At 39.0% G+C, this 25,622-nt stretch overlaps 1 protein-coding gene across 3 annotated transcripts in view; it reads left to right on the top strand.

Annotated features, from left to right (window-relative positions):
• MICU3 (mitochondrial calcium uptake family member 3) overlaps positions 1–25,622 on the top strand; it is a 62,926-nt gene that overhangs the window by 410 nt on the left and 36,894 nt on the right. For 2 of the 3 annotated variants that reach the window (XM_033059744.2, XM_042779254.1), the window contains exons 1-6: positions 158–448; positions 14,471–14,624; positions 18,950–18,981; positions 19,811–19,889; positions 23,234–23,281; positions 24,464–24,546. In XM_033059744.2, coding sequence (XP_032915635.2) covers positions 158–448; positions 14,471–14,624; positions 18,950–18,981; positions 19,811–19,889; positions 23,234–23,281; positions 24,464–24,546 — 687 coding nt within the window. Of the gene's footprint in view, positions 1–157; positions 449–14,470; positions 14,625–18,949; positions 18,982–19,810; positions 19,890–23,233; positions 23,282–24,463; positions 24,547–25,622 lie in introns of those variants that run through there. The other variant, XM_033059742.1, reaches the window with a different exon arrangement.

Genomic DNA, 25,622 nt, shown 5'->3' with positions numbered 1-25,622 from the left:
AGCCGGGCGCAGCGAGCAGCGCCCGCGGGCGGCCCGGCGGCGGCGCGGGGCGGGGACTGCAGGGCCCGCTCGGTTCCCCACCCCCTTCCCCGCTTCTCGCGAGGCTTCTGCCGGCACCGGGGGCTCGGTGCGGCGTGCGCTGGGGCGGAGCGGGGCTATGGCTGCCCTGCGCTCCCTGCTGCGCTGGCGCCGCCGCCTGGGGCCCGCGCCCGGCGCTCCGCCGCCCCGGCGGCTGTGGGGCGGCGGCGGGGCCGCACCGGCGGGGCCGCGGCGGTGGCGGCGAGAGCTGGGCTGGGCGGTGGCGGGGGCGGCTCTCGCTGGGTTCGCGGGGTACCGGCTGTCCGAGCGGCGGCGGGAGCCTTCCCGGGAGCCGGCAGCCGCCGAGCCTGGCGGGGCCCGGGCGCTGCTCCCCATCCCCGTGGCGGCCGCTGCCAAGGAGACGGTGACGGTAGGTGTGTGCGCGACCCGCGCAGGGAGCCCGCTCTGCCGGGAGAGGCTCTCCGGGAGGGCGCTGCCCCGGCTGTGGCGCAGAGGTGACCCTGCGTGGGGCAGCCCCGCGCCGGGGGGCGAGGCAGGGCCCCAGCAGGAGCTGTGACAGTCGGGACGGACGGGCTGTCACCGCCGCGCGGCCGCGGGCACTGCCGTGTCTTGACTGCGCTTCGCAGCGTGAACCCCGCGTTTCGCCTCCGGTGCTGGCCTGGTCCAGTCTTTCCTTATTGGGAAACGCTGGTTTGCAAATGGAACAGCTCCTGGCAGGGCAAACCCTGAGTTTCGGTTTGTACTTAGGACAGTTACCTTTCCAATATGAAATTTCATGTAGAGCGAAAGGGTTACAATGAAATTCCTAAGAAGTGGCAGCATTGTGACAAAGGTTCAGTTGGACTAATTTAGCGAAAACAACACTTGAGTAACCAGAGGTAACGACAAACAGTTGATGTTAACCTGGAAAACGAACATTCCTGTGATAAGGATGAACTCCTGCACCACAGCCTATGTAGCGTATGGTAATCATAGGGTTGTGGGTTGGTTTTTTTTTTTTTTCTTCATTTAAATATGTCAAGAACTGTGATTAGGCAGTTTGTCGGAGTAGCATCTGCTAAGACTGGAACTCAGTGGTGCAAATGGCCTGCTTTCTCTATACCAAGTTTAGTGTATACTGCCTTTGAGAACAGGATCTACATTTTTGCAGTGGAGGCCTAAGTACGAATGTTGTTTGCCCTTTTGCCCTGCATCGTTAGCTGAAAGGCAGACTCTGTTGGCCGCATCCTTTATGAAGGGAAGTTTAATCTGGTATTTTTGATTATTCATGGTCTTGTGTCTGGAGTGTGTTGCTGTGGCACACAGGACTGAAGGCAAACTGTTTCAGTTTTTCATAGTGTTTTGATTTGACTGAACTTTATATTGTTTTAGTTAGCCAGTCTTAATGGTCAGTTTTCTTTAAAGGGAAGTATTGCTGCTGTACCTGTGAAAAGTCCATGAGTTTACTTGGATGTATGATTATGAATTTTCATGCACATCACTATAATAACATTGAGGATGAAAATGAAGAACTAAGTTTGTATTTTAATTAATGTAAAATGAAAAAAATTATAAAATGTAATACCTATGCATACCTATTTTTTGAAGACAAACACTGTCTTGAAGTGCTTTGTTTCTGTATGGAAAAGGGCACTAATTAATTTGGTTACTGTTTGCATAGCAGAAAATTTGAAAGATTATCTTGAAATATGTCCACTCATATTGTGTGAGCTAAATCTGGACTGACATCTGAGAATAATACTTTTATGTTGCAGGTTTTTTTATTTTTGAATGATTGATCTAATTGATTTACAGTTGTATGTTTCCATTAAAACCCCCTAAAAATGAGGATCAAATAGCTGTGGAAATTTTGGTTTGAGGTAGTAGGTTCCTGTGCTTTTTATATAGACTCTTGTTCTACAGAGTGGCTTGTGGGGGAACACCACAGTCTGAAAGCAAATCTGGACAGGGAACTACCATGAGTAGTTTGACCATGAGCTCTATCTCTGATCCATCTATAATTGCCCTCTAGACCCTTGATGAGCAGCAACTCTTTCACTACAGATTTCTAAAACGTCTCCAGAGATGGAAGAAAAGGATGCAAATATTGTGTTCAAATCGTGTTGAATGGTATTCATGATATTCGGCAATGGTATTGTATTGTAACACCCTTTGTTAGAAGGCTGAATTAGTGCTGCCTGAGTGGCAGTAACTTTTATAATTCCTGATTTTGAGTGCTGAGCTTTCAACTTTAATAGTGTGTAACAGTTTAAAAAGTCTGATAACTCTGAAAGTAGAAAATTGTGTCATAAAAATTCATAAAGGTGTCAGTCTTACTAGGATTAAGATTGGAACTCTTGGATCTACTGCAGAGTGTGTTTAGAGTAATCACTGGAGAATGATAACCTGCAGCTTCTGTATAGATGAGTTTGATGGACCTGCGATGGATGTTTTGCTAGGATATCTTTACAGTTTTAGCAGGTACTGACCAACAAAGAATGAGAAGGCTCAGGTATCTTGGAATCCTCTCCAACTGCTTTTGGTTGTTTCTTTATTCCTGATGCTTGAAGTCTTGCACTGTGTTCTGGGTTTTCTAGGTGTATCCTTACCCCACCTTCCCATTTCCCTAATTCTCCATTTCATTTCCAATCTCAGGCTGCTTTTCATTCCACTGAAACAAATCATGCAACGGCTTTTCTTTTTCCTCCCTCGATCCAAGCCACACTCTTCTACTTCATCCTTCTATTTTCATTTGCATTTTTCTTCCTTAATCGTTCTACCATGCTTTTCCCAAATGCCATTTACTTAGATCATTGTAAGCAGGAAGTGGTGTCTCTGCTGTCAGTCTACAGCAGCTGGTAGAAGCAATTACGAATGTTTGTTGCATCACCCCTGGGGGACAGAATAACCACTAAAAAAGACCCCAGTACTGACAGTAAAGGGACTGGCCCTTGCAAAACCTGAAATCCTTTCCTTTCAGATATAGACAGCCCTAACATATGGATTTGTATAAACATAGATTTGACAGAGTCATAAAATTTTTGTAAATGTTCTGGTGGGAAAATCTATCTCCTCACATTGATTTTGTGTTTTTTTTTTTTTTTAAATCTATTCCAAAACATTTATTGATGAGGAATAATTTCATTTGTAAAGGTTAATACATAGTGAGTTTATAACTGAAAACAGTATCACAGTGTAAAGTATTCAGATATTCAGGGTAGTTATGGCTGTCTCACCTCTAGCATTGTGGTTAACCTTGGCCAGCAGGCACCCCATGGTACCACACAGCCACTCCCTCATCTTGGGATCAGTGGGATGGGAAAGAGACTTGGAAGTGTAAAAGTGAGAAAACTTGTGGCTTTAGATAGAAACAGTGTAACAAGCAGAGTAAAGGTCACACAAACAAAGAAAAATAAGTCATGCAAATAAAGCAAAACAAAGAATTGATTCGCTGCTCTCTGTGGGCAGGTGTTCAGCCATCTCCAGGAAAACACGGCTGTATTACATGTAATGGAGAAGACAAATTGGGAAGACAAATGCACTGAATGTGTGTGTCCATTTTCTCTGTCTTCCCCAAAGCTTTTTCTAGCATGCACAATTGTTGTATGGTATGGAATCTCCCTTTGGTAAGTTGGGGTCAGCTGTCCCAGCTGTGTCCCCTCCCAGCTTCTTGTGCACCTCCAGACAATTTGGTGGTGGGACAATGTGAGAAGCAGAATGAGCCATGGCACTGTGTCAACACTGCTCAGCAACAGCTGAAACATCTCTGTGTTAGCAACTTCTGGTCACAAATCCAGAATGTAGCACCATACTGACTGCTATAAAGGCAGTTAACTATCCCAGCCAAAATTAGTACAATACCTGATATTGAACTCCCATATGTCTTTTTTGCTTCTTCAGAGCAATATTTGTAAAAGTGTAATAAGTGAAGTGGTCTTCTTGTTTCATCCAGGCAGCTCCAGCGGACAGCGGGATAGTTTTTTGATATTCCCAAACAATAAAAAACAGGGGTTAACCTAGTTTACATTTTGGCTCTCAAAGTGCAACTTTCTTTTCTGGCAGGCCACCTGCTTCCAGATGATGTTCATATGGCCTGTGAAAGTATTTTGAGAGTTGCGCTAGTCCCAGTTAGTGTCCCTACAGCTTACTTTTCTTCAGATTCTGTCACTGAGTTGAAATGATGCTTGGCAGTAGTGACAGAATATGTAAGTCTATAAAGTTACCATACATATCTTGATAGTTGGTTGTTTTGTCCTACTACTGTCTTCTTGTATTTATGAGCCAGGAAATTTTAAAAGAGGTTTTAGATTCCAGGACTAATAGCGATGATTACACAGATGTTGATGAAACACCTTTTTGACCAGTTCAGAAATGAGGCACGTAATTTGAGGCTAGCTGGGGGAAAAAAAAGTATTTGAGACTTGTAGAGAAACAATGCGTCAAAATGGTCTACTTATCTGTCTCCATGTTCTATGAAGTTGTTACAGTGTGAAACCTGATGAGCAACAGATTTGTGAGTTTATGTACAGATGAGCAAGAAAATGCTGTTTGTCAAAAGTCAGGTAAGCTCTGAAATGTGTCACCAACATGGGGTCTGTAGGATTGCAGGCTATTTGATTGCTAGGATCAGTGCAAAAGTATACTTGCTTGACCAAGCCTAACACTTGAGGCGTTCTGCTGGAAAGTAAGATTTGTTGCAGAAGCAGCATGAAGCTAAGCTCCCTACTGGGATTACCTTTTCCCAAATGCTTTCTGAGAATAACTCTGGACCTGAGGGCTTTATATATGATAACTGGACACTATAATAAACTGGCAGTTTTAATTCCAGGGTGCTGTCACAGAACCAAAGTAAAATTCTGCACTCGGAGCTGCTAGTTTTGTGTCTGAAGGTTTCGGTGAAGACTTGGGAGGGCTCTGATAGCAAACAGCTCCTTTAAAGCTTAGGAGATGGTTTTGCAGAGCAAGAATCTGTTTGAAAGAACTGTTATTTTGACAGAGTGACAGAGTTCCTCAGAGGAATTAATATTTGTCTTCTAGTTCCTTACTTCCAGAAGTTCACTGTCATCAGTAAAACTTATTAAAATGGTCTTGGAAATACCAATGATGCATCTTTGTACTTCTGAGAGACTTTTTATGTAATCATGTTGTCATTGTGTAAAGGTAGTGAATTCTAGGCCTCTATTTATTTTTGAGGGGATAGTCTCTGTGAATCAGAGATTGTCTTCCTTCAGAGATGGTTTAGAAATTTAAAGAGGGGCGGAGAGAGACAGACACAGACCACATACTTCATCACATTTCTTGAAGGGCACATTAATTTCCAGAAGGAAGCTGTGTTCCTCAGGTGTTTCCAAAGGGTTTTCTGCTAGTATCTCAGCAGTACTGTCAAGCTCCTACTTTGTGAGAATACTCAATAGATCAAGTGTTTTCATAGCAGCACATTTCTAAGTGTATGATGTCATGTATTTCCATCTCTGTGAAATGAAGAACAAGACTTTACCTCCAAAAAGTAAGGGCTACTCCCCTAGGGAGGAGGCTCTCCTGCCTGTTCGAAGAGGATGCTGTTCCAAAAGATGCATAAGCATCACTTTTCCAAAAGCCACTTGCAGCAAATGCTGTTTCATAAGTATTGTGCATTTCATGCCATAGTGCAATTGCCAAATGTATGAAGATGGTTTGCTCTTGGGCTGATTACACCTGAAGCTCCTTACTAGCGTAATCCTGAGAAGGATACCACTTGCCAGCTGTAACAAGAACCATGCTGAAAGACAAGGAAGGTTTACCTTTTGTCCTTAATTCTGTGTTCCTCATAATGTTAAACAAGAATGGTGCATGTTTAGGATGAACAGATCCAGCTATTAGTGTGTTTTGGTGTTGTGTGCAGTGAAGTATATGAATATATGGGGCTTGGTATACTGACTAAAGGTTCTTTTCCAAAGATTTCCTGTAACATAGTTATATCTGAACTTGGCCCTTTTTACAGCATTTTAAACACATTCCAACTGCCTATGCTTATAAATATTTTAATATAATAATGTCCTTATCTCAGTGAAGCGGAATCAACTAACAGAATTGTTGGCTACATCATAGTAGTCTGCTAGAAATAAAACTTCAGTAAGCATCAAAACAATTTTGTCTACTTTGGGATTTTCCCACAGTGGGAACCTGACAGTTAACCTTTTGGCCACCCAGCATGAAAACAGAATTGTGCTACTTTTATCTACATGGGAGCATATTAAATAAGCCTGAAGTCAAATATAAACGAAGGAAGTTAAGAACAGCATTGCTTTGAAAACCTTTGTATTTTAATAATTTGCACAGATTCTCATTGATGGAAGACAGATTACTTTGCAAACAAAAATTCAAAGAAAGTTACTCACTTGAAATAAATTAAAGATTAAACTACTGTAGCAAACATATTTTTGACTGCAAGCAAAATGTACCTTTAGTAGTAAATGTTGGCTTCTTTAGCTAAAATACTCTCCTTTATCTCAGTTGGAAAAAGAAGAGAACATTGATTTGACTTGGAATAAAGTTGTGAGATTTTATGTGATACTGCTGGAGCTTTTTGCCTCACATGCACACACAATGTATATTTTAAATTACTTGTTCTGTACAGTATTTTGCGCTTTTTGTGGATATTCTCAGAATCTGGGAATTGGAGTGTTATTCTGGGTTTCAATAATGGATTATTATAGATTACTTCTACAGAGCTTGTAGGCATCAAACTTTTAACTTCTAAAAGTCCTATATCTGGTATTTAAGCTTATCTCTATGAGAAAACTAGATATTTTGTCACAGAATAAAACTGAATTATTGCTGATGTTACACAAGACTCACACTTGACAACATTTCTTTTGTGTTTTTTAATAAAAAGAGTAATGAGGTACTGCTTTATCTTCTTCACTTTATTCCCAGTGAATTTGGGCCATATCATTGCCATTTTTTTATATTTTCACATAGTTCAGTGTCATAACTACTGCAAAATTTTAGCTATTTCAGTGTTAGTGTGGGCTTGTGCCCTGTGTTAGGCCTTGTGTTATGACAATGTAAAGTTATTGCAGGGGTTTCACTGGAAGGCCATACAGGTTAATTCATGTTATACCAGATTCTGAAAGGAAATGTTTCTGAGGTAAGCAGCCAGCAAAATTAACATGGGACATGGGACCAGAAACAGACATTAGCCCATGCTTCAAGGAACTTCAAGGAGTACATGGAGACCTTTGGTGAGAACTCCAGTTTTTCAGGGCATTTTGACTTGTCTCTATTGATAGACACAGTACATGAAAGATGAACCCAAAACGGGAATGGGTTTTGAATGCTGAATTTGCTTGATAGACTGTATTTTCTTCACTGACATTTTTGCTGTGAATAGAGGGAGAAAATACTGAGGACGGTCACTTTGAAGAGGTTCTGTAAGGAATGCTTTCAAAGTCGATTGTCTTAAAAATGTCAGTTGTCCATAACAAATACCCTCACGTGCAAAGGACTACTGCTTTCAGACACATTGTGGTAGTATTATCACTACAAGTAGGGCTGCAGGTGGCCCTCTTTAAATAAAATACTTGCAGAAAAGATTTTAGTAATTACAGTAATTTCTCAACTATAAGGTGCACCTTAAAGCCTAAAATTTTGATTGAAACCCGGAAGTGCATCTTATAATCCAGTGCACCTTGTATATAAAAAAGTTTAAGTATTGAAGGGATCTCAAAAGAATTTCTATTTCACATTGCGCAGCAGCAAACATGAAGCTCGCAATCAAATGACCATGAGCAGGCGAGAGCCACGGGCAGTGAGAGCTGCGAGAGCTGCAAGCAGTGAGAGCCGCACAAGCAGCGAGAGCTGCGCAAGCCACGAGCAGCTCGGCGCCAGGGGTGGCTGCAGGGTGCAGGAGAACGGCAGGTCGGAGTGCCAGGGCCCGCGGCACATGGAGGGCGCCTGGGGCTGCGTTTAAAGGCTACACCAATCCGTGAAAAATGTTTGCAAATTGAACACCTTCCAGTAAACCCCGCGATTGCGGGATTCTGTTACTAATTAATTACTTTTTTGCGTGGATCCTCACTGCAAAAAAAAAGTGCCCCTTATAGTCTGGTGCGCCTTATATATGGACAAAGTTAGGAAATTTGCTGACACCTGGAAATGCGCCTTATAATCCGGTGTACCTTATAGTAATGAAATTGCTGTATATTAAATCATTGAAACATGTTAATGAGAAAGCATTATCATCATATTTTCATTTGCATAATAAATTCGAAACTTTTGAGGCCTTTCCCAGATATTTTAGGCTATTTGTAATGTTTTTAGCCTAGATTGACAACAGCACACCCAATGAAAGAATGATGCTCTCCCTTCAGAGAAGTCCTGTACCAAATTACTATTTGTTCTTCATTTTAATTTCTACTTACTTTGTTTCAATAAAAAATGTTTCCCTCTGTTTCCTTTGCCCGAGTGTGGTTTGTATATAAATGTTGAATCTATTTAATCTGTCCTGGAAAGGGCTTTGAAATATCCTTCATGGGAAAATTAGGTGTGTGTAAGCACTGTTCTGTGTTAGGAAACAACAGGAAAATAGGCCAAGATAATTTTTTCTCTTCAGCTGATTTAAACACCCAAAACAGGTGTGTTCTCTCTGCAGTCCTGCTGCAAGAGTATGGCATAGGATGATGGGGTGAAATGTGGAGCAACCAGGTACCAGAATTGAGGAAGGAAGGGCAGAAGGATGATAACCATAAGTTGTTTGATTACAACTGTTTAGTTACAACTTAAAATTTTTTGAGAATAAGGAAAAGAGAATATGTTGTTGTTGTTAGTTCTTATAAGCTTCCAACTTGCCTCTTTTTGTTTTCTTCTTGAGCTGTGAAGTTGAAAGGATGGAAGGTTTGTCTACCAGCTAGATTCTTGGTTTCAGCTGTGGACTTTTCCCCATTATATTTCTAATAACAAAGCAGGTCAGTGTACATGTGCAGGTAAACCAGAGATAAGCAGCTATGTCTAAAATTAAGGAAAAACTGCTATTAGGAGATTTGTGACTTTCTGTGTGATGGAAATGGATATGTCTGTTTTTTAAAAGAGATTTGCAACATGATACCAGATCATAGCAATTAGTAAACATGATGCCAAGAGGATTGGTAAACGTGTAGCATAAAAAATCCACCTCCATTTGTTTGTCAGAAAGATGTGCTTTCCTGAAAGGTTTTGAAAATACTTGCTAATTACAGAGATTTAGTCTGGATAAACTCTTGAAACTTCAAATAGAAATTGGAAACCTAGTGAATCCTGTTCACTCCTTCACCGACAGTACCTTCTCTGAGGTATTCAACATCTGCTTTCTGTGTCTTGTTCACAGAATCCTAGAATGGTTTGGAAGGGACTTTAAAGATCATCTAGTTCCCACCCGTGCCCCGCCCCCCCCCCCCCCACCCCCCCCCACCCATGGACAGGGGCGCCTTCCACTTGACCAGATTTCTCAGAGCCCCATCCAAGCTGACCTGGAACACTTCCAGGGCATCCACAGCTTCTTCTGGGCAACCTATGCCAGAGTCTGACCGCCATTCTTTTCTTCACAGTAAAGAATTTCTTCCTAGCATCTAATCTTACTCTACCCTCTTTCAGTTTAAAGCCATTCCCCCTTGTCCCATCTCTATGTGCCTCTCCAGCTCTCTTGCAGACCCCCTGTAGGTCCTGGTAAGATGCTGTAAGGTCTCCCTGGATTCCTTCAGGCTGAACAATTCCAGCTCTCTCAGCCTTTCCTCACTGGAGATGTGCCTGTTGTGTCCATTACTGCAGTAAGACTGCTGAAGATGGGTATAAATATGAAATTAATCAATCAAGAGCAATTGGCGTCACTAAGATTTTCACACTTGCTCACTGCATTATCATTTGCAGATGTTGGGGAAAACAGATGATATTTCATTGTTACGTGTTGAGATGAATTTCTTAAATGAATGCTTGAAGAAGTGGAAATTGAAGTAATACTTTAGAATGTCCTTGTTTTTAATTAGAATATTTGTTACTTCCCAGTAATTATGACTTTTATACAAGAGAAAATGTTCTGCATGATTCATAAATTATTAACCATAATAGAAGCAGTAAAGCTCTGAGAAGAAATTTGGATAAAAAATAATATTATTTCCAAAGAAAATTTTATTTGTCAGTTTGATAATTGTGTGCCTGGAGTCTTTTGCAACCAAACTTTGCTTTTATTTGGACATTTAGTGAATGGAGCAGTGATCCAATACATCTTAAGCCTTGGTTGCGTTTATTTAAATTCATGTTGGATCAATAGCAGAAATAAGTTGTTTGGATTCTTTCAGGTAAAACCACCAAGTTCAAAATAAAGTGGTGTTTTCACTCCTTGGAATACAATAATGCTAAGCTCACAGTTTTCCTTCACTTGAAGTAGGTGCAGCTTGCTGCTGGAACAGGTGGTATTATTTTTTTTCATAATCTGTAAACTCCTATGGCCTAGGTTTTGAAACAAAATTTCACGATTATAAGCCACACCTGATTATAAGCTGCACGTCCGGATGTCGGCAACTTTTCGTTCTTTGTCCATATATAAACTGCACCAGATTATAAGCCGCACTTTCGTTCGCAGCGAGGATCTGCGTGCAACTTTCACGAAGTTACCAATTAGTAACAGAATCGCGAGATCGCGGGGTTTACTGGCTCAGCTCAGGGCCGTGAGGGCTCGGCTCGGGGCTGTGCGGGCTCGGCTCGCCGTTGCCCCACCACCAGGGCCAGGCGGGCTCCGGCTTGGCTCAGGACTGCTTCAGGCTCGCACTTCTGGGTTGGCAAATTTCTGAACTTCATCCATATATTGGCCACACGTGATTATAAGCCGCATTTTCAGGTTCGGACCAAAATTTTAGTCAAAATGGTGTGGCTTATAATCGTGAAATTACTGTAACTCTTTTCTTGTGGTAGATCCAGGCTTCTACCTGGCCTAAAAATAACACCACCAAAAGGAAAGTTCACAGTCAGACCAGTTCCCTTACAGAGTTTGACTCTAGGAAAAGCGAACATAAAGCACCAGAGCAAGGTCATGCAGGTATTGGGCCTTTAGGGAGGTACTCCTCTTTGTGGGGGGAGGCTGTATTCATATCAGATTACAATGAATTTGAGCCAGAGCATGAAATATTGGCATTGCTACATAGCTGGAGGGAAATTAGATTGAAAATATGAGGCAGAAATTAAGGCTTTGCAGACCTGAGTACTGACGTGTAAATTTTAAGCATGTCTTTAAAATTCCATTTTATTTTATACTTGTAGTAGCATAGAGTCCTTAAGATAATGTTGAAATATGTGTCTGAGAATTTAGCAAATGTTTTTCTGAGCACCTTGAGCAAAATATTAAGCAGTGGTACCTGAGACTGAGAATTTCTTGAGAGCAAAGAATCTCAACATGTTCTCTAAATACTGACAGTGAACAAAACTAAAATGAGATTTGAGATACATTATCTAGAGGTTTCCATGACTGTGTATGATTGATTATGACTAGTAACAATTGATTATACATAGTGTGTGTAATATGGCCTTGAAGCTGTTTCTTTTCTGAAAACTGACTTTGCGGAAATACTGTTTTATTACTTGTATTTGCAACCTGACTATTCATGAGCATGCTTGTAATAGTGATAACATAAGTATCAAAAAAAGAGATAGATGATTAAAGTTCAAATACAGGGATAATCAGTTGTGTCACTACAAGTTCTGTCAAAACAACTGAATTGTGTACTTCCTACGTGAAGGCATAGTTTGAATGCCATTGGACTACTGAAGGATCAGTAAGACCAAAATATTAAAACAGTTAGATAGGACAGAAATATTTTGTCTTGCATGTGAGTATGTTAGAAAATAATTCAGCTTCTTTCTGTCATTTTAAGATGACTTTGTAGGTCTGGTTGTTAGACTGTTTTTTTCTCCCCACATTTAATTTGGTAATCATTTGCAAATCGTAAAAAACATGAAGCCCTGGTTTAGAGCTGCTTCTCAAGCAGAACTGCAGAATAGTTGTAGAGCATTCTACTGAAAATTAAATAATTGTATTGACCTTTTTCTTAATCTTACTTTCTATGACAGGTTTGTCTGTTGAAACAGAACATTTTCACACATGGAGCAATGATTTCAAAAGTACTAGAGACAGTCCAGAAACAGAAATACACAGTCAATAGTCTTTTGTCCTTATAGAAGGCTGGCTAAAATGTCCCAGATAAGGTATTAAGTAGTAAGACTCCCCTATAAAACATCTTTTTTTTTTTTCAAATAGAAAGTATTTGACCTCTTCTAGACACATTCATTTTTGGTGTTTCTCTTCTACAAATAAAATTTAATCTCCTAGTTACAACTGAGGATGTAAAATTTTGTTTAACTGCAGTAATCTCATCAATGTTTTATTTTTTAAGGATCTTGTTTGAAAAGCTGATGAAAAGTGAGCCTAGGTCTTTGACTACTCAGTATGAATGTGTCTTTGCTTGTAAATGCTGAAATCTATTCTAGTCTATTCTTAGAATGGTTTTGGGAAACCAATTTTTGTTTGTATTTGAGGACAGTTATCTCTTAGGACAGATAGCTGTCTACAGTAGCCATTGTAGACATTTTCCAACATGTTTGGGTTTAGATGCCTCTCTGAAAAATAAATAAATAAATAAAATAAATTGTGTGTTCCTTAGTTAGACAGATGGAGAATTAAATGACAGGGATAACGAGCAAGTTGGAAGATTCCACTGATAAGATGCTGCACTCCTATTTTAACATAGTGGGAGAAGTTACCTGTATGATTGCTATTCCTTCTAGAAAACAGTTTGGGTTTGGTTTTTTTCATCTCTGAAAAATGTTGATGCTTTCATTTGCTTCAAGATAATGATTCCACTGAGAAGCTGGATGGGAAATATACCAGAAACTCCTGACATAGACTCTTGTGATATTTGAACTTAATGCTATATTATACTGTATTATAATGCTATTTTATATATATATATATATATATATATATATATATATATATACAGTAGTTTCACGAATGCAAGCCGCACGGATTATAAGCCGCACTTCCGGTGCCTCGACAATGTTGCTGTCTTTGTCAATAGATAAGCCGCACCCCGAATATTAGCCGCACTTTCGTTCGTCGCGAGAATCCGTGCGCAGCTTTCACAAATTGGCCAGTTAGTAACAGGATCGCGGCATAGCGGGCTTTACTGGCTCGGGGCGGGGCCAGGAAAGCTCGGCCCGCTCATGGTTGCCGACGGGGCCGGGTGGCCCAACTCAGCACCACGGCTCGGCGGGGCTGGCCGGGTGGTGCTGCCGCCGCCGCCGGGCTCGCTGGCCCCCCTCTCCCGTCAGCACCGCCCCGCTGCGGCGTTCGCTATCCCAGCCGGCGGGCTGCTGCCGCCGCCGCCGGGCTCGCCGCCCGCCCCGCGCCGCGTTCGCTAGCCCTGGCCGGCGGGCTGCCGCCGCCACCGCCGGGCTCACCGGCCGCCCCCTCCCGTCTGCACCGCCGCCGCGTTTCCTCGCCCTGGCCGGCACTGCAGGCCCCCGCACTGCCGGGCTCCCCCACGCTGCTGGCCCCGATTCTGCTGGGCTTCCCCCACTGCCAGGCAGCCCCACCCGCCGGCCTTCCTACTTCTGCCATGCTCCCCTGCACTGCTAGCCCCAGTTCTCCCAGGCTCCCCCGCCCTGCTGGCCCGGGCTCTGCCGCCCCCCTGCCCCCACACTGCTGGCCCCGCCTCTGCCAGGCTTTCCCACCTCTGCCGGGGCCGGCCGGGCTCCAGCTTGGCTTGGGGCTGCCGCGGGCTCTCACTTCCGTGTTGGCAGCTTTTAGAATTTTGTTAATGTATTAGCCGCCCCGGAATATTGGCCGCACTTCGGGTTTCCACCAAAATTTTGGTCAAATTGGTGCGGCTTGTATTCGTGAAATTACTGTATATATATATATATATATATGGAATTATAATTATGCGTTTCCCTTCTTCAGTTACACCCAGAAGATATGGTAGCTTTACACTGGAGACTATTGCTATCAACTGCTGCACTTTACATTAAGAAGCAATATAGAAAAAGTATTACTCAGTTCTCTTCTGGAACTATCAGAAACTGAAATAGTTTTGGCAGAGATGTTTGAAATCTGCCTGCTGAAGTTACATTGATTTCCTTCTGTTAGAGTTGCCTCTTCTTCTATGATTCGGGAGCTGAAATTATCTTTTTAATTTTTTTTTTCTTCTGAGATTGGGTAACATCACCAATTTCAATACACAAAGATTGTTGCTAAAGTTGTAGAAGACTGAAAATGATACCAGTGAAATCGCAATTGTAGTTTCTGCTCTTACCATAGAAAAATACTTGGATATGTTTGACTTCATGAATTATCACTTTTATAGTTACAGTTCCTTTATGGTGAATGTGGCATTTGTAAATCAGAACCTTTTTCATAGATTAAAACTGCATCCTTCTGTCTTTGAAGGTTACAGAGCACAGATCAGACCTCGAAGATTTGCACCTTTATGCAACTCCGCGGGAGCAACGGTTTCGTAGGTTTGCCAGTCTGGAATTTGAAGGACAGCTGTACATGACTCCATATGACTTTATCCAGGCTGTTACAAGTGATGAACCCAAACGTAAGCAGTTTTATAATGCTAAAACTGCTAGGGAAAATGCTCATGGTGCATGTTAATTTCCTATTTGCTTTCGATTCCTACTTCTGGTTCTGATTGTAGTAAAAAGGTGATGCATCTTCAGAATTTTGTCCAAATGCATAAAAACCAGATTGTTACTAGATTGTAAACATCTGTATACTACTTAAACATTGTTGTCTAAAGGTTGCAAACAGCTCAACAGTCATGAAAGATGGCAAGTTAATTTGTGCCATTTGCATTGACACAGTATCTTTCTGAGCAGGCCTGTACTGCTGTAAAACTCTCACTTCCTCTTCTGTATAGTTTCTCTCTAAGCAGGCAACATATATGTTCTCTAAAAGACTAAAGATAAAACATAACATATAACTATATCATGGCTTTCTAAATAGCATGGCTTGAGTAAGTGTTCTAGTCCCCCAGGGGATCAACTTTCCACACTAAAATATTGCTAGTGTTCGTACTATGTGTTAATTAATGAAAAATTAACTACCATCTTTAGGTCATTTATTGTAAAGTCTTTGCTTTAAGTATCAAAGAGTGACTAAATAGTAAGGTGATCCCTTTCTCCTCTGATTTGATTTCCTGGCCCTCAGGCTTGTAGTGCATTGGTAGCAGCACACAGCTTCTGGGGAACAGGAATATCTGCTCAGGTGTGATTTGTATAATCACTCACCTTAGATTTTCCTTTCTTCAGTCTACACCAAAAAGCTAGTATAGAGGACAGTCAAAAGCAGTACTGCAACAGTCAGAGGAAGCTTAAAATTCTGTGCAGATGTTGGATTTTCCCTCCTTTGTTCTCTTAAGAGTAATGAAACGAGGAAAGAATTCAGCCATGGCACATCAGTGATCAAAACTTCTGTAATTTCTGAATAAAGATATAATCTCATTGTAACAGGGAAGACAGAAGAGAGTTTAGATGGTGAAAGCTTGCAAAACTTTGAAACCCTTACCAGAAATCAAATTTTTTTTTTTTTTTTTGGCTTTTCAGTTAAAAGAGAGAAAGCAGATTGGTTATCACTCAAGTTAATACAAATACACATCAGGACTTTTTATCTATTTCCTCTGTTCAGACCTTCAATTCTTCCCTTTTTTATTAGTGTGGAGTTGAGTTCCACTGTGTATAGTCGTGAAGCATTTGTGCTGTATATACTGGACATCGTTAAAACATTTTGGTTTAACTCCCTTTTATGACACTTTGATTGGCTAGGCCACACTATAGATATGGTTTGCTATTAAAATTTTTCAATGCTAATGAAGTTTCTGCTTCTTCCTTTCACAAAGCAAGTATTAAGATTTTAAAAACAAAACCAAACCAAAAATCATGAAGCTCATAAGGACATTCTGTTTATCTCATGGAAAAGGAGAAGAGTTCTGGACTTGAACAGTCAGGTACCCTTCTGAATTCTATGCAGCAAACCTTGTTTCTATCAAAATCTTTTCTGTTCATCTAGTTCACCTCTGAGACCAAAAGCAAAACTAACCTGGGTGTCTTTTAGGTTTCATGGTATCAGAGATTACATGGCTGACAACTATTTTAAAGGATTTTAACTAAGTAGAAGTGGATCACTTTGTTCTACTGCAGGTCATATTGTCTGGGACGTGGGGACAGAAGGCTGATAAATAGGAAGTAATAGCTGAAAGAGATGACCCACAGATTACCACATCCAGCTTCTCATCTCTGACAGTGTTAATTTTAACCTCTGCACTGCAACATTGCCAAAGTACCACTTTGTCTTCTTGGGCAAGTCAATTTTCTGTCTTGCTCCATTGAAAATAGCACATTTAAGGAAGGAAATTTTCTAATAATACATTCTAAACATTTTATTTTTTATTTCTGGAGTTATTTATTTTATAAATAACTTGCCAGTTGTATATAATTGAGTCCATTCAGGCTGATGTACTAGACCATCTATATTTTGCATAATATAAAAAGAATGTATACCTGGGGTTTTTGTGAATGAAGACTAGAAAGGTCTTGAGTTCTATCAAAAAGCAAAAATGCCTTTTAAAGTATAAAAATAGAAGCTCTTTATGTCTGCTTTATAGGAAAGCTAATAATACAAGGCCTGAATGATATTTGTGATTGAGTGAATACATCTATTGTGATTGATTTACTTTGGAAATTGTGTAAACCCTACAAAAGGGTTTGCACCCTCAAGAGGGTGTTTACTTCATTGAACACTAACTAATATGGTAAGAGTACAGTAATTTCACGACTATAAGGTGCACTGGATTATAAGGCGCACCTCCGGGAGTCGGGAAATTTTGCAACTTTGTACATTGTATAAGACGCACCGGACTATAAGGCGCACTTTTTTTTGCAGCAAGGAGCTGCGCCGCATGAAACAAAGTAACGAATTAGTAACAGAATCCCACAATCGCGGGGTTTACTGGCAGGTGCTCAATTTGCAAACATTTTTCACAGATTGGTGTAACCTTTAAACGCAACCCCAGGTGCCCTCCCCATGCTGCGGGCCTTGGCACTCCTGCCCACCCCCAGCACCGGCTGAGGAGGTGCAGCTTGGGGCTGCCCGCTGTCCGGGGCAGCTCGAGGCGGCCCAGGGCTGCCGTGGCGCAGCCGCAGCTTGCTCTTCCGGGTTGGCTTGGGGTGGCCGTGGCTCGCAGCTTCTGTGGCTGCCACTCCCTCCCTCCCCGCACGACTCCTGCCGGGCTGGGGCTGCCGGCTCCCTGCCCCCCCACGCGGCTCCTACTGGGCTGGGGCTGTCCGCTCCTGCCCCCCTGCGCGGCTCACACTTCCGGGTTGGAAAATTTCGCAACTTTGTCCCTTATATAAGGCGCACCCAACTATAAGGCGCACTTCCCAGTTTGGGCCAAAATTTTAGTCAAAAGGTTGCGCCTTATAGTTGTGAAATTACTGTATATTTTCTTTTCTAAAATGTAACTTTTTACTCCAGGCATTTATTACAAAAAATATAAAATAAATGCTGTAATCAACTTACTTCTGCCTTTATGGTACAGACTTCCATTTGGGAACATGCATTGTTTTTAAGAGTCATTCTTGATATATTTTTATAATCTGAATATGTGTTAATATATTGAGAAAGCAAATTAAGAGACAATGAAATCTATTTTTGCCCTTATTGCTAACTATAGTAAATTCAACTTAATACTGAACTGTAAGAAGTGTACATATATACACATAAATCTTCACTGAATTGTCTAGAAAGAAAATATGTATATAGTATATGAGACTGGGAAATGGTCTAATTGGAAAATTAGATATATTTATTCTCCAAATTTTTTATAGTAGGCATAAACATACATCAATTTATATGGCAAATGTGATGCTTTTAGGGGGACTTTATTTTTTAAAAATTGAACTGAAAAGCTATGAAAATCCATTCGCTCATGTCATGATGTTGTATATATAACTCCCACCATAGTTAGAGTGGGATTATCAACAGCCTTGGTGTAAACCTTTACCAAGATGTAAAATTAAAATTTCAGTCAGTTTGTAACCATGAATTGATGAAAGACCATAGTGGTAGCTTGTGTATTGTTTTAATTAATTAATGGAGCATGAATTTCATTATGAGAAAAAGATTCTTAATAACACAGTGTGTTTTGCTCTATAAAAGAAGCCTTCAAACACCAAACGTTATGGATTTGACCACGTAAAATACTTCTTTCTGGACTTTTGTGAATCCTGATATTCACAATACCTTATCACAATATTGAATCTGTACAAATCTTTGTCTTGAGAAGGTGGTAATGAACCTCAAGTTTTGAATGGAGTCATTGTGGACAACTCTTGTTCAAATTATAACTACCAAATAATTGAGCCTGACAGAGGCTGGAAAAGGATCTGCTAGTAGGAAGGGATGAAGGGTGTCTAAGTATTCGGTGTCGTTTCAAGGGGTTTTTTTGTGTATATACTTTAAAAAGTATGGTTAGTCCATGAAGCAAGGGTCATAATCCAGATCTCCTTACAATTTACATTTTAATACTACTGCTACTAAATAATCATTTCAGAATATTGATACCTAGCATGAATGCCCTTTATTTCCTGTTAAATGATTTTAGGATGTATTTTGGAGGTTGAAAGTCTATTCCCTCATTGAAGCAGAGCTGGATTAAAAATTACATCTGAATTGGTTCTTTAAAGTTAGGAATTTTGGTATGTATTAAGTTAAAAGGTTTTTTAATAACATAAAGACAATTACACTCATAAAGTAAGGGAAATAATTCTTTGTCTAGAAAACACAGTATAGATGTAGTCCAATATTTATGACACCATATTGGCATAACTAAATTCTGTGCATTCATTACTGTTTCTTTTGTTGCAGATGCTAAAAAGTGGCGATCTCTTTCCAAGCAGGTGAGCAATAATACCTGTGTGGTCTCATAACAATACATTTTGGTAGTTGATTTTGTTCGTGATGTAAATGTAGAGGCAGAGGAGAGTTTAATTTCTTCATTTCTGTCACTTCAGACTCAGCTGAATCCAGAATCTCAGATACTTTAGCTGCTGTGCTTGTTTTGTTGGGTTTACTGACTTTCTCAAGCATCTCTCAGTTTCTCCCTCAGTCTATATCTGACTGCATTTCTTAGTGTCTAGGTGAAATAGTTGTATCCAAAACTACCTGAAATATTTATGCCACTCTCATCCTTTTGTGGTGTTTAAGTACCTCTGTTTTTTTGGTTTTTTTTCATTTGTATAGCTGCAAAAGGACTCTGTCTGTTTCCCTGTATTTTAAGTAAGGTGCATTCATATTCTTGGGTGAAGTTTGCTTTAGTTCAGGTCAAGCGTTTTAAAAGGACTGTTGCTCGGATTTTGTATGAAAACCTTACTGAAATCCAGGGGGACTTATCCTTGACTTCAGTCAGTATGAGCAGTGGTGAGTTATTTCAGCCACAAATACATTGCATGTCTCTCTCCAGCTCAGCAACAGTTAGTATTCATGCAGATGAGTAATTCCTCAGCAACAGTTAGTATTCATGCAGATGAGTAATTTTTGGAATAATCATGTGTGCAAAAATTTACGGAGTGCTTGAGCACTTCCAAAATCATTGTGGTAACTGAAGTTCAATTAACTGGTAGATTTGCATGCAGTTCCTTGTCATCCTAGAATTTAATGATAATCTATTAGCTACTTCATTAAATACTGAAATATATGCTTTTAAATTTTTGAAACCTTATTTTTTAGGAACTGAATCAGATCCTTATGGAGACACCTCCGGTTTGGAAAGGATCATCCAAACTTTTCCGTAATCTTAATGAGAAAGGTGATCGAGGAGAATTAATTTTCCTGAACCAAATTATCATTCTATTAACTTTTTGTGATGATGTACTTTAATCTGAGTCACATTTTGAAAAATAAAAAAAGTGCTTGCCGTTGCTTTCTACATTTTACACTGTGGAAAAGTGCCATGCAATCTCTACAGTGTTTGTCTTCCAGCACCCTCTTTAAGTGATTGGGGACTCAGAGTTTGTTAAGCTGATGTTTAAATATTTCAGATTCAGTTTGTTGCCATGAATGATCTCTGGACTATAGAGAGAATATAGACAGAATATTACAGTAAAGAAATAATATCTCTTTACTTCTTCTCATTAGGTTCAATAATATGATTATTTCTTTCTAAAGTAGTGGTGTCTTATATCACTGAATAAGTGTTTTGTACACAACACAAGAAATGTTTCAGAAATGTTATATATTCTTTTAAACTGTTCAGATGAGGGCTTTGATAGCTTTTGAAGCTCATACTATTGGTAAGCAAAGAGCCAAGAGTCACTCCTGGTCTCCCCTGTTGTATTTTTTTTCTTTCTTAGTAAACTCTATCACTTCACAGCAAAAAAAATGAGGGAAATAAAACAATGATGACTTTACAGACATAATTTCAAAGCTATTTATGATAAATAATCCACATATTTCTTTGCTTATATTCAGAGTGGCAAAGGTGTGGTGGCATGTTTGAAATATTTTCTATAGCAGGCACTTGTTATAAAAGAAAGACACTTCATGGTTGTTTAAAATAATCATGCCAGCGACAGAATCCCAATCAAATGTATGTATGTAATTGATTAACATAATGCAAATGCAGCTCAGATTTATTCAAGGAGTAAGGAGTATGGACATACTCTCAAGGGAGGCTCTCTAGTGCATGGAGGCACTCACTTCTTTTCCTGAGTCTGCAGCCAGCACTCCAGAGATGCAGAAATTGGCACATCTTTACATTGTATTTCAGTGTACTTCATGGCTCTAGGCTGTCTATATAGTCAGAACAACTGACTTTTGAAATATTAATTGCATAAAAATTCAGCCTCATAAGGTGATAATACATTATCAGTTAAAAATGCATCTATGCTTATTAAGTCTGTAATAAAATGCCTACAACATGCACAGTCTTGATTCAACAATGTATTACTCCAGTTTTCTGCCAATGGACCTCTGCAGAAGTTGATGGAATTGGTAGGACTCAAACTGTCAAAGTAAGATGGTAAAATTAGCATTAGGCTTTAGTAGTTGGATATCTTTTCAGCATGTTTTATGAAAAAGTGAGTTCTATTGCTCAGTTTTATAGAAAATATAAGAATATGTGATGGGTCTTATGACTGATAGTGTAAATTGGTGAAAGAAATGGAAATAGAATTCAGATCTCCTTAGTTATAATTTAGTCTTTATTTTTTTCTTTCTTACTCTTTTTTTTTAAACATGCACATATAAAGCAAGTAGCAAAAGCCTATGTCCATTTATTTTGCCATGGATTTATGTAATTTAGCAGAGACACGCAGATTTATGCCCATTGACCTTAAGTTTTTATTATGTTTTACCCTTGAGTGCTCTCCTTCTCTTCCTTCTGATCTTAGTGTAAGTTTTTCTTTGCCTTCAATCATCCTTTCAGAGCCTCTCTCCCATAACACTCAAAGCAATTAACCAGAACTATCTGTCTGCAGCTACAATATGCCAGTACAAACAAAAGGAGAGAAGGCTTTCAACTCCATTTATATTACTTTCTTCATACCTGTGATGGACTACTTGACAATTGCAGAATCACGGAATTAACTAGTTTGGAGATCATCACTTTCTTTCTGTTTTACAGCAGAGAAGGTGCCATCAAAAAACCAAAAAATATATATTTACATTTATTGACTAGCTATTAATGTTTTCCTTCACTGAATGAGAACCTTTGAGGTATCTGATTTCTTGATAGGTGCTTGTCCAAACAGATTCGAGCAGGCCTTTGAAAACTTAATTTCTGCAAGCTGCTGTATAAAATCAAGAAGATAAAGCATGTATTGCTTAAATGCCTGTATTGAATCATTGCTAATCCTAATAATGTGTAAATTGAGGAAAAGAGTAGGTGGTATTAAAAGTAACTTTCCTAACTAGATCTACTAGCAGTAATAAAATACTGGTTCTGAAGACCTAAATTTTCTCTTGGATCAGAAGATGGGATGTGAAGTATAATGGAAGTAAAATCCACATGAATGATACAATGTTTTTAGTTTAATTGTACAGGTTTTTCAGTGCAAAAAAATTCAGATGACTGCTTATCTAGTTTGCCACATATTCAGTTAAATCAGATTTTAAAAGATATTTAAACATCCAAAGATGTGGCTGTTTTTGGAAAAACTTTTGCACCTGACTTGGACTGAAATCAAGGAGACAGGCAGCAACTTTTGAAAATCCTAGCTGATAGATATCTTTACTCTCAGGCATCTAAATCCTTTTTTTTTCACTCTTTTGAAATAATCTAATGTTGTGGACTGGCTTAACACTTCTGGTTTTGGAGGACAGACAAAACCAATTTGTGAGAAATTAGGAACAAGTTTTCCTAGTTCAGCCTCAAAGGTCATTGGAGCTAAGGGCTTTGGGAGAGCTGCAAACCGTTGTTTTCCATTCTTTCTGAACTATGAGATGCGTCTCTTCATTGCAGCTCTGGATATTCTGCAGGGTTGTCTCTTTACCCCATACTCCAGAGCTGGAAAAGCACAAGTACAGCATGATACCAGACACAGAATTTGGTTATTGACTGCAGCTCTAATTTAAATTTTGCCTTAATTACTTCTGAAGAGAATAGGAAGTGACATTCCACAGTGTGGTTCCCTTTTGTAATCTTGCCAAAAAGAGCGATTAAATTTTCATTTAATGCAGCACATGCACTTACAAAGCACTTAATAAAATCAAGGTCTATATTCAAATGGTGTGTATCGGGAGGAAGCACTATTAATGTTCTCAAAGTAAATGTTTTCATACTGTTAAAGAGTATTATCATGAATTACTGGTGGTGTTTTTGGAAAGGAAATTGAATAAATCATTTATATTAGCTTTTAAGAGTATCCATATTCTGTTTAATGAGCCATCTTCCACTGACTGTTCAATTACTTGCCATGGTTAATATACTCATCCCCTAAAATACAAACCCAGACAAAAAGCCCAAAGTCATAGATGAATATTGTAGACAAATAACTTACTGACTAGGTTGAATGGTTACATGCATACTACTATGAATATGCATATGCACATATGCAAAAATTCTCCTTATGTATAGATTTAGTGTTTTCAAGTTTAGGATGTGAAGGCAAGGTGAAACTAGCATGGCATAATTTATTTTTCTTTTGTCTTCAGGTGTGATATCTTACACAGAATATTTATTCCTCTTATGTATTTTAACAAGTAAGTATTTCTGGAGAAGAAGTCTAAAAGATTCCTTACAATTTCAAAACTCTGTATGTGTTGTTGTGTGTCAAATTACACTTCCCATCTCTGCATATAGAAAAACTACACCATACATCTCTATGCCCCTCTGAACCTCTTTTGCCTTTCTGGAATCTTATGTTATGCTTTATTAAAGTGCATTATTATCTAGAATACCTTTTAGTGGCTTTTGAGGAAGCTGTGCCATACACTCCAGCTAAAATCTAGTTTAGAGCTTAAATTTATATTCTTGTTTGAAATTCCTACAAAATTTGTAGCTAAATTTGCTGAAGTTCATAAGGGACACTTAATATAGGGAGAACAGAAAGATGCATATTATTGCTGGTTTGTTTCACCAGTTAGTACATAATGGGTAAAATCAGTCAGTGGTAAAATATTAAGTATTTACGTCAGAAACACTAAAAAATTTGAAAAATTATTATTCTGTCTCCATAAAATTGAAGTAAAATAACTTAGAGTAAACTAAGCCTGATACAGATTTATTTATATTTTAAGAGGAGTTTTTTGGGAAGAAGCAAAGAATTTTATTTGTCTTTCACTTATATGTAATTAAATAATTTCATTTGGATTCATTAGTGGGGTTTTTTGGACATGAACTGGATTCCTGTTATGAATCAGAGCTGCAACTTGATGCTGAACCCTTAGTATCTTCCATTATGGGATCAATGATTCTTCCATCATTTCTTTGTTGTCTGAATTCACTTTTGGCCTTTATAATTCATTCATATTGGAAATCAGTGGGTATAGTGAGTATCCCCAAAATATTACCTAAAGGCTATACTTAAAATTACCTTCAAAGTTACCGTGTTTCAGAAATAAAGTTCTAACCTGATCTCAAATTTCAACGGCTCTAAGCATGTAAACAAGAAAATATTGAGTGCCTTTCAGCATAACATTTACTTTGACCAGAAGTTGCACCCTGTATCTTTTTTTTGAAAATATTTTAGTCTTTTAGAACACTTTTCATAGAAAATTTATTTTCTACATGTCTGTGTTTGTTATATAAAATGGACTCTACCCATAAACTAACGCTCTTTTATGAGGTGTTATTCTTGAGTATTTGATGTTCTATTTCTACTTTTGTGAGCATGCCTTCTGTTTGAATAACATGGGTCTTACTGTTTGGCATTTTTTTGACAGAGCCACATGCAGGGTTTCGAATTGCTTTCAACATGTTCGATACTGATGGCAATGAAATGGTGGACAAAAAGGAATTCTTAGTGGTATGTATATTTGCAGTTTTTGATGTAATCTTGAAACTAATGTGAGGATGTCAGTAGTCATGAGAATACTATCTACATTGCTAGCTATTCTTCACTGAATGTAGTTGTTTATTTGGCTTATTTATTATAAATAGTTATTATAATGTAAACTGAAAATAGAAACTCCTTGTTACAGTGCACAGGAGTGTCGTATATAATTATTTTTTAAGCTTAATTCTAATTTTTATTCTGGATCTTTTAATTGCTACTGTAGTCACAGATAGTAATGGAAAATTTTTAATGGTTAGCAGAGTTTAATTGCTGTGATGATGAAAGAACTTGTAAAAGAATCTTTTGCTGAGAGACCACCTCACTTTGCCATTCAATCTGCTGATAATCATGAGTCACCTGAAAATATTGACTGACCTAATATGACACTGTCATCTGTTTTGGACAAGATTTGTAATGAAATAAAACCTACTGTACATGTATCTAGTTTAGCCCATAAATCCATATGCTGAAGCAGTTTGCTAAGCTAATTTCTAAGGAGAATATTCCTGCAAGTGAAATTGACTTTGACCTGAATGATTTCCATGTGCTTTGGAACAGATGGCAGGATACCCAGAACTTGGCAATAGTTTGGTTGCATCCAAGGTTTTGTTGCATTACTAATTTGAATGGCAATATTTTTCAAATTCAAGCTTTACTCTGTTTACAGCTTGGAAAAAGCAGTTCTGTAAATTCATCATATTAATTATTTAAGCACAGATTTTTTTCAGGTTATAAATCTAAACAGTTCTAAAAAGCCTGGATTTGAAAGAAAAATTCACATATTGTTGAAAGTTGAAAATGAAGAATAATTTGGCACTTGAGGGAAAATCTTTGAAAATCTTAAATAATCTACTATATATTCATTTTTATCATGATAAATCTGATAATTGCATCTTAAAATTTGAATACTTCATAAGTTCTAGGTAGTAAGATGCACCAAGTTCAGGAGAATGATCTTTGCACTAACAAGAGGGCTATTTTAGATTTATGTTAATTTACAGTAATTTCACAACTATAAGGCGCAACCTTTTGACTAAAATTTTGGT

The sequence above is a fragment of the Catharus ustulatus genome, chromosome 5 (assembly GCF_009819885.2).
Source record: "Catharus ustulatus isolate bCatUst1 chromosome 5, bCatUst1.pri.v2, whole genome shotgun sequence".
Classification (NCBI taxonomy): Eukaryota; Metazoa; Chordata; class Aves; order Passeriformes; family Turdidae; genus Catharus; species Catharus ustulatus.
Note: the sequence above shows the minus strand (reverse complement) of the source record. Positions and strands in the feature narration are given on the sequence as shown.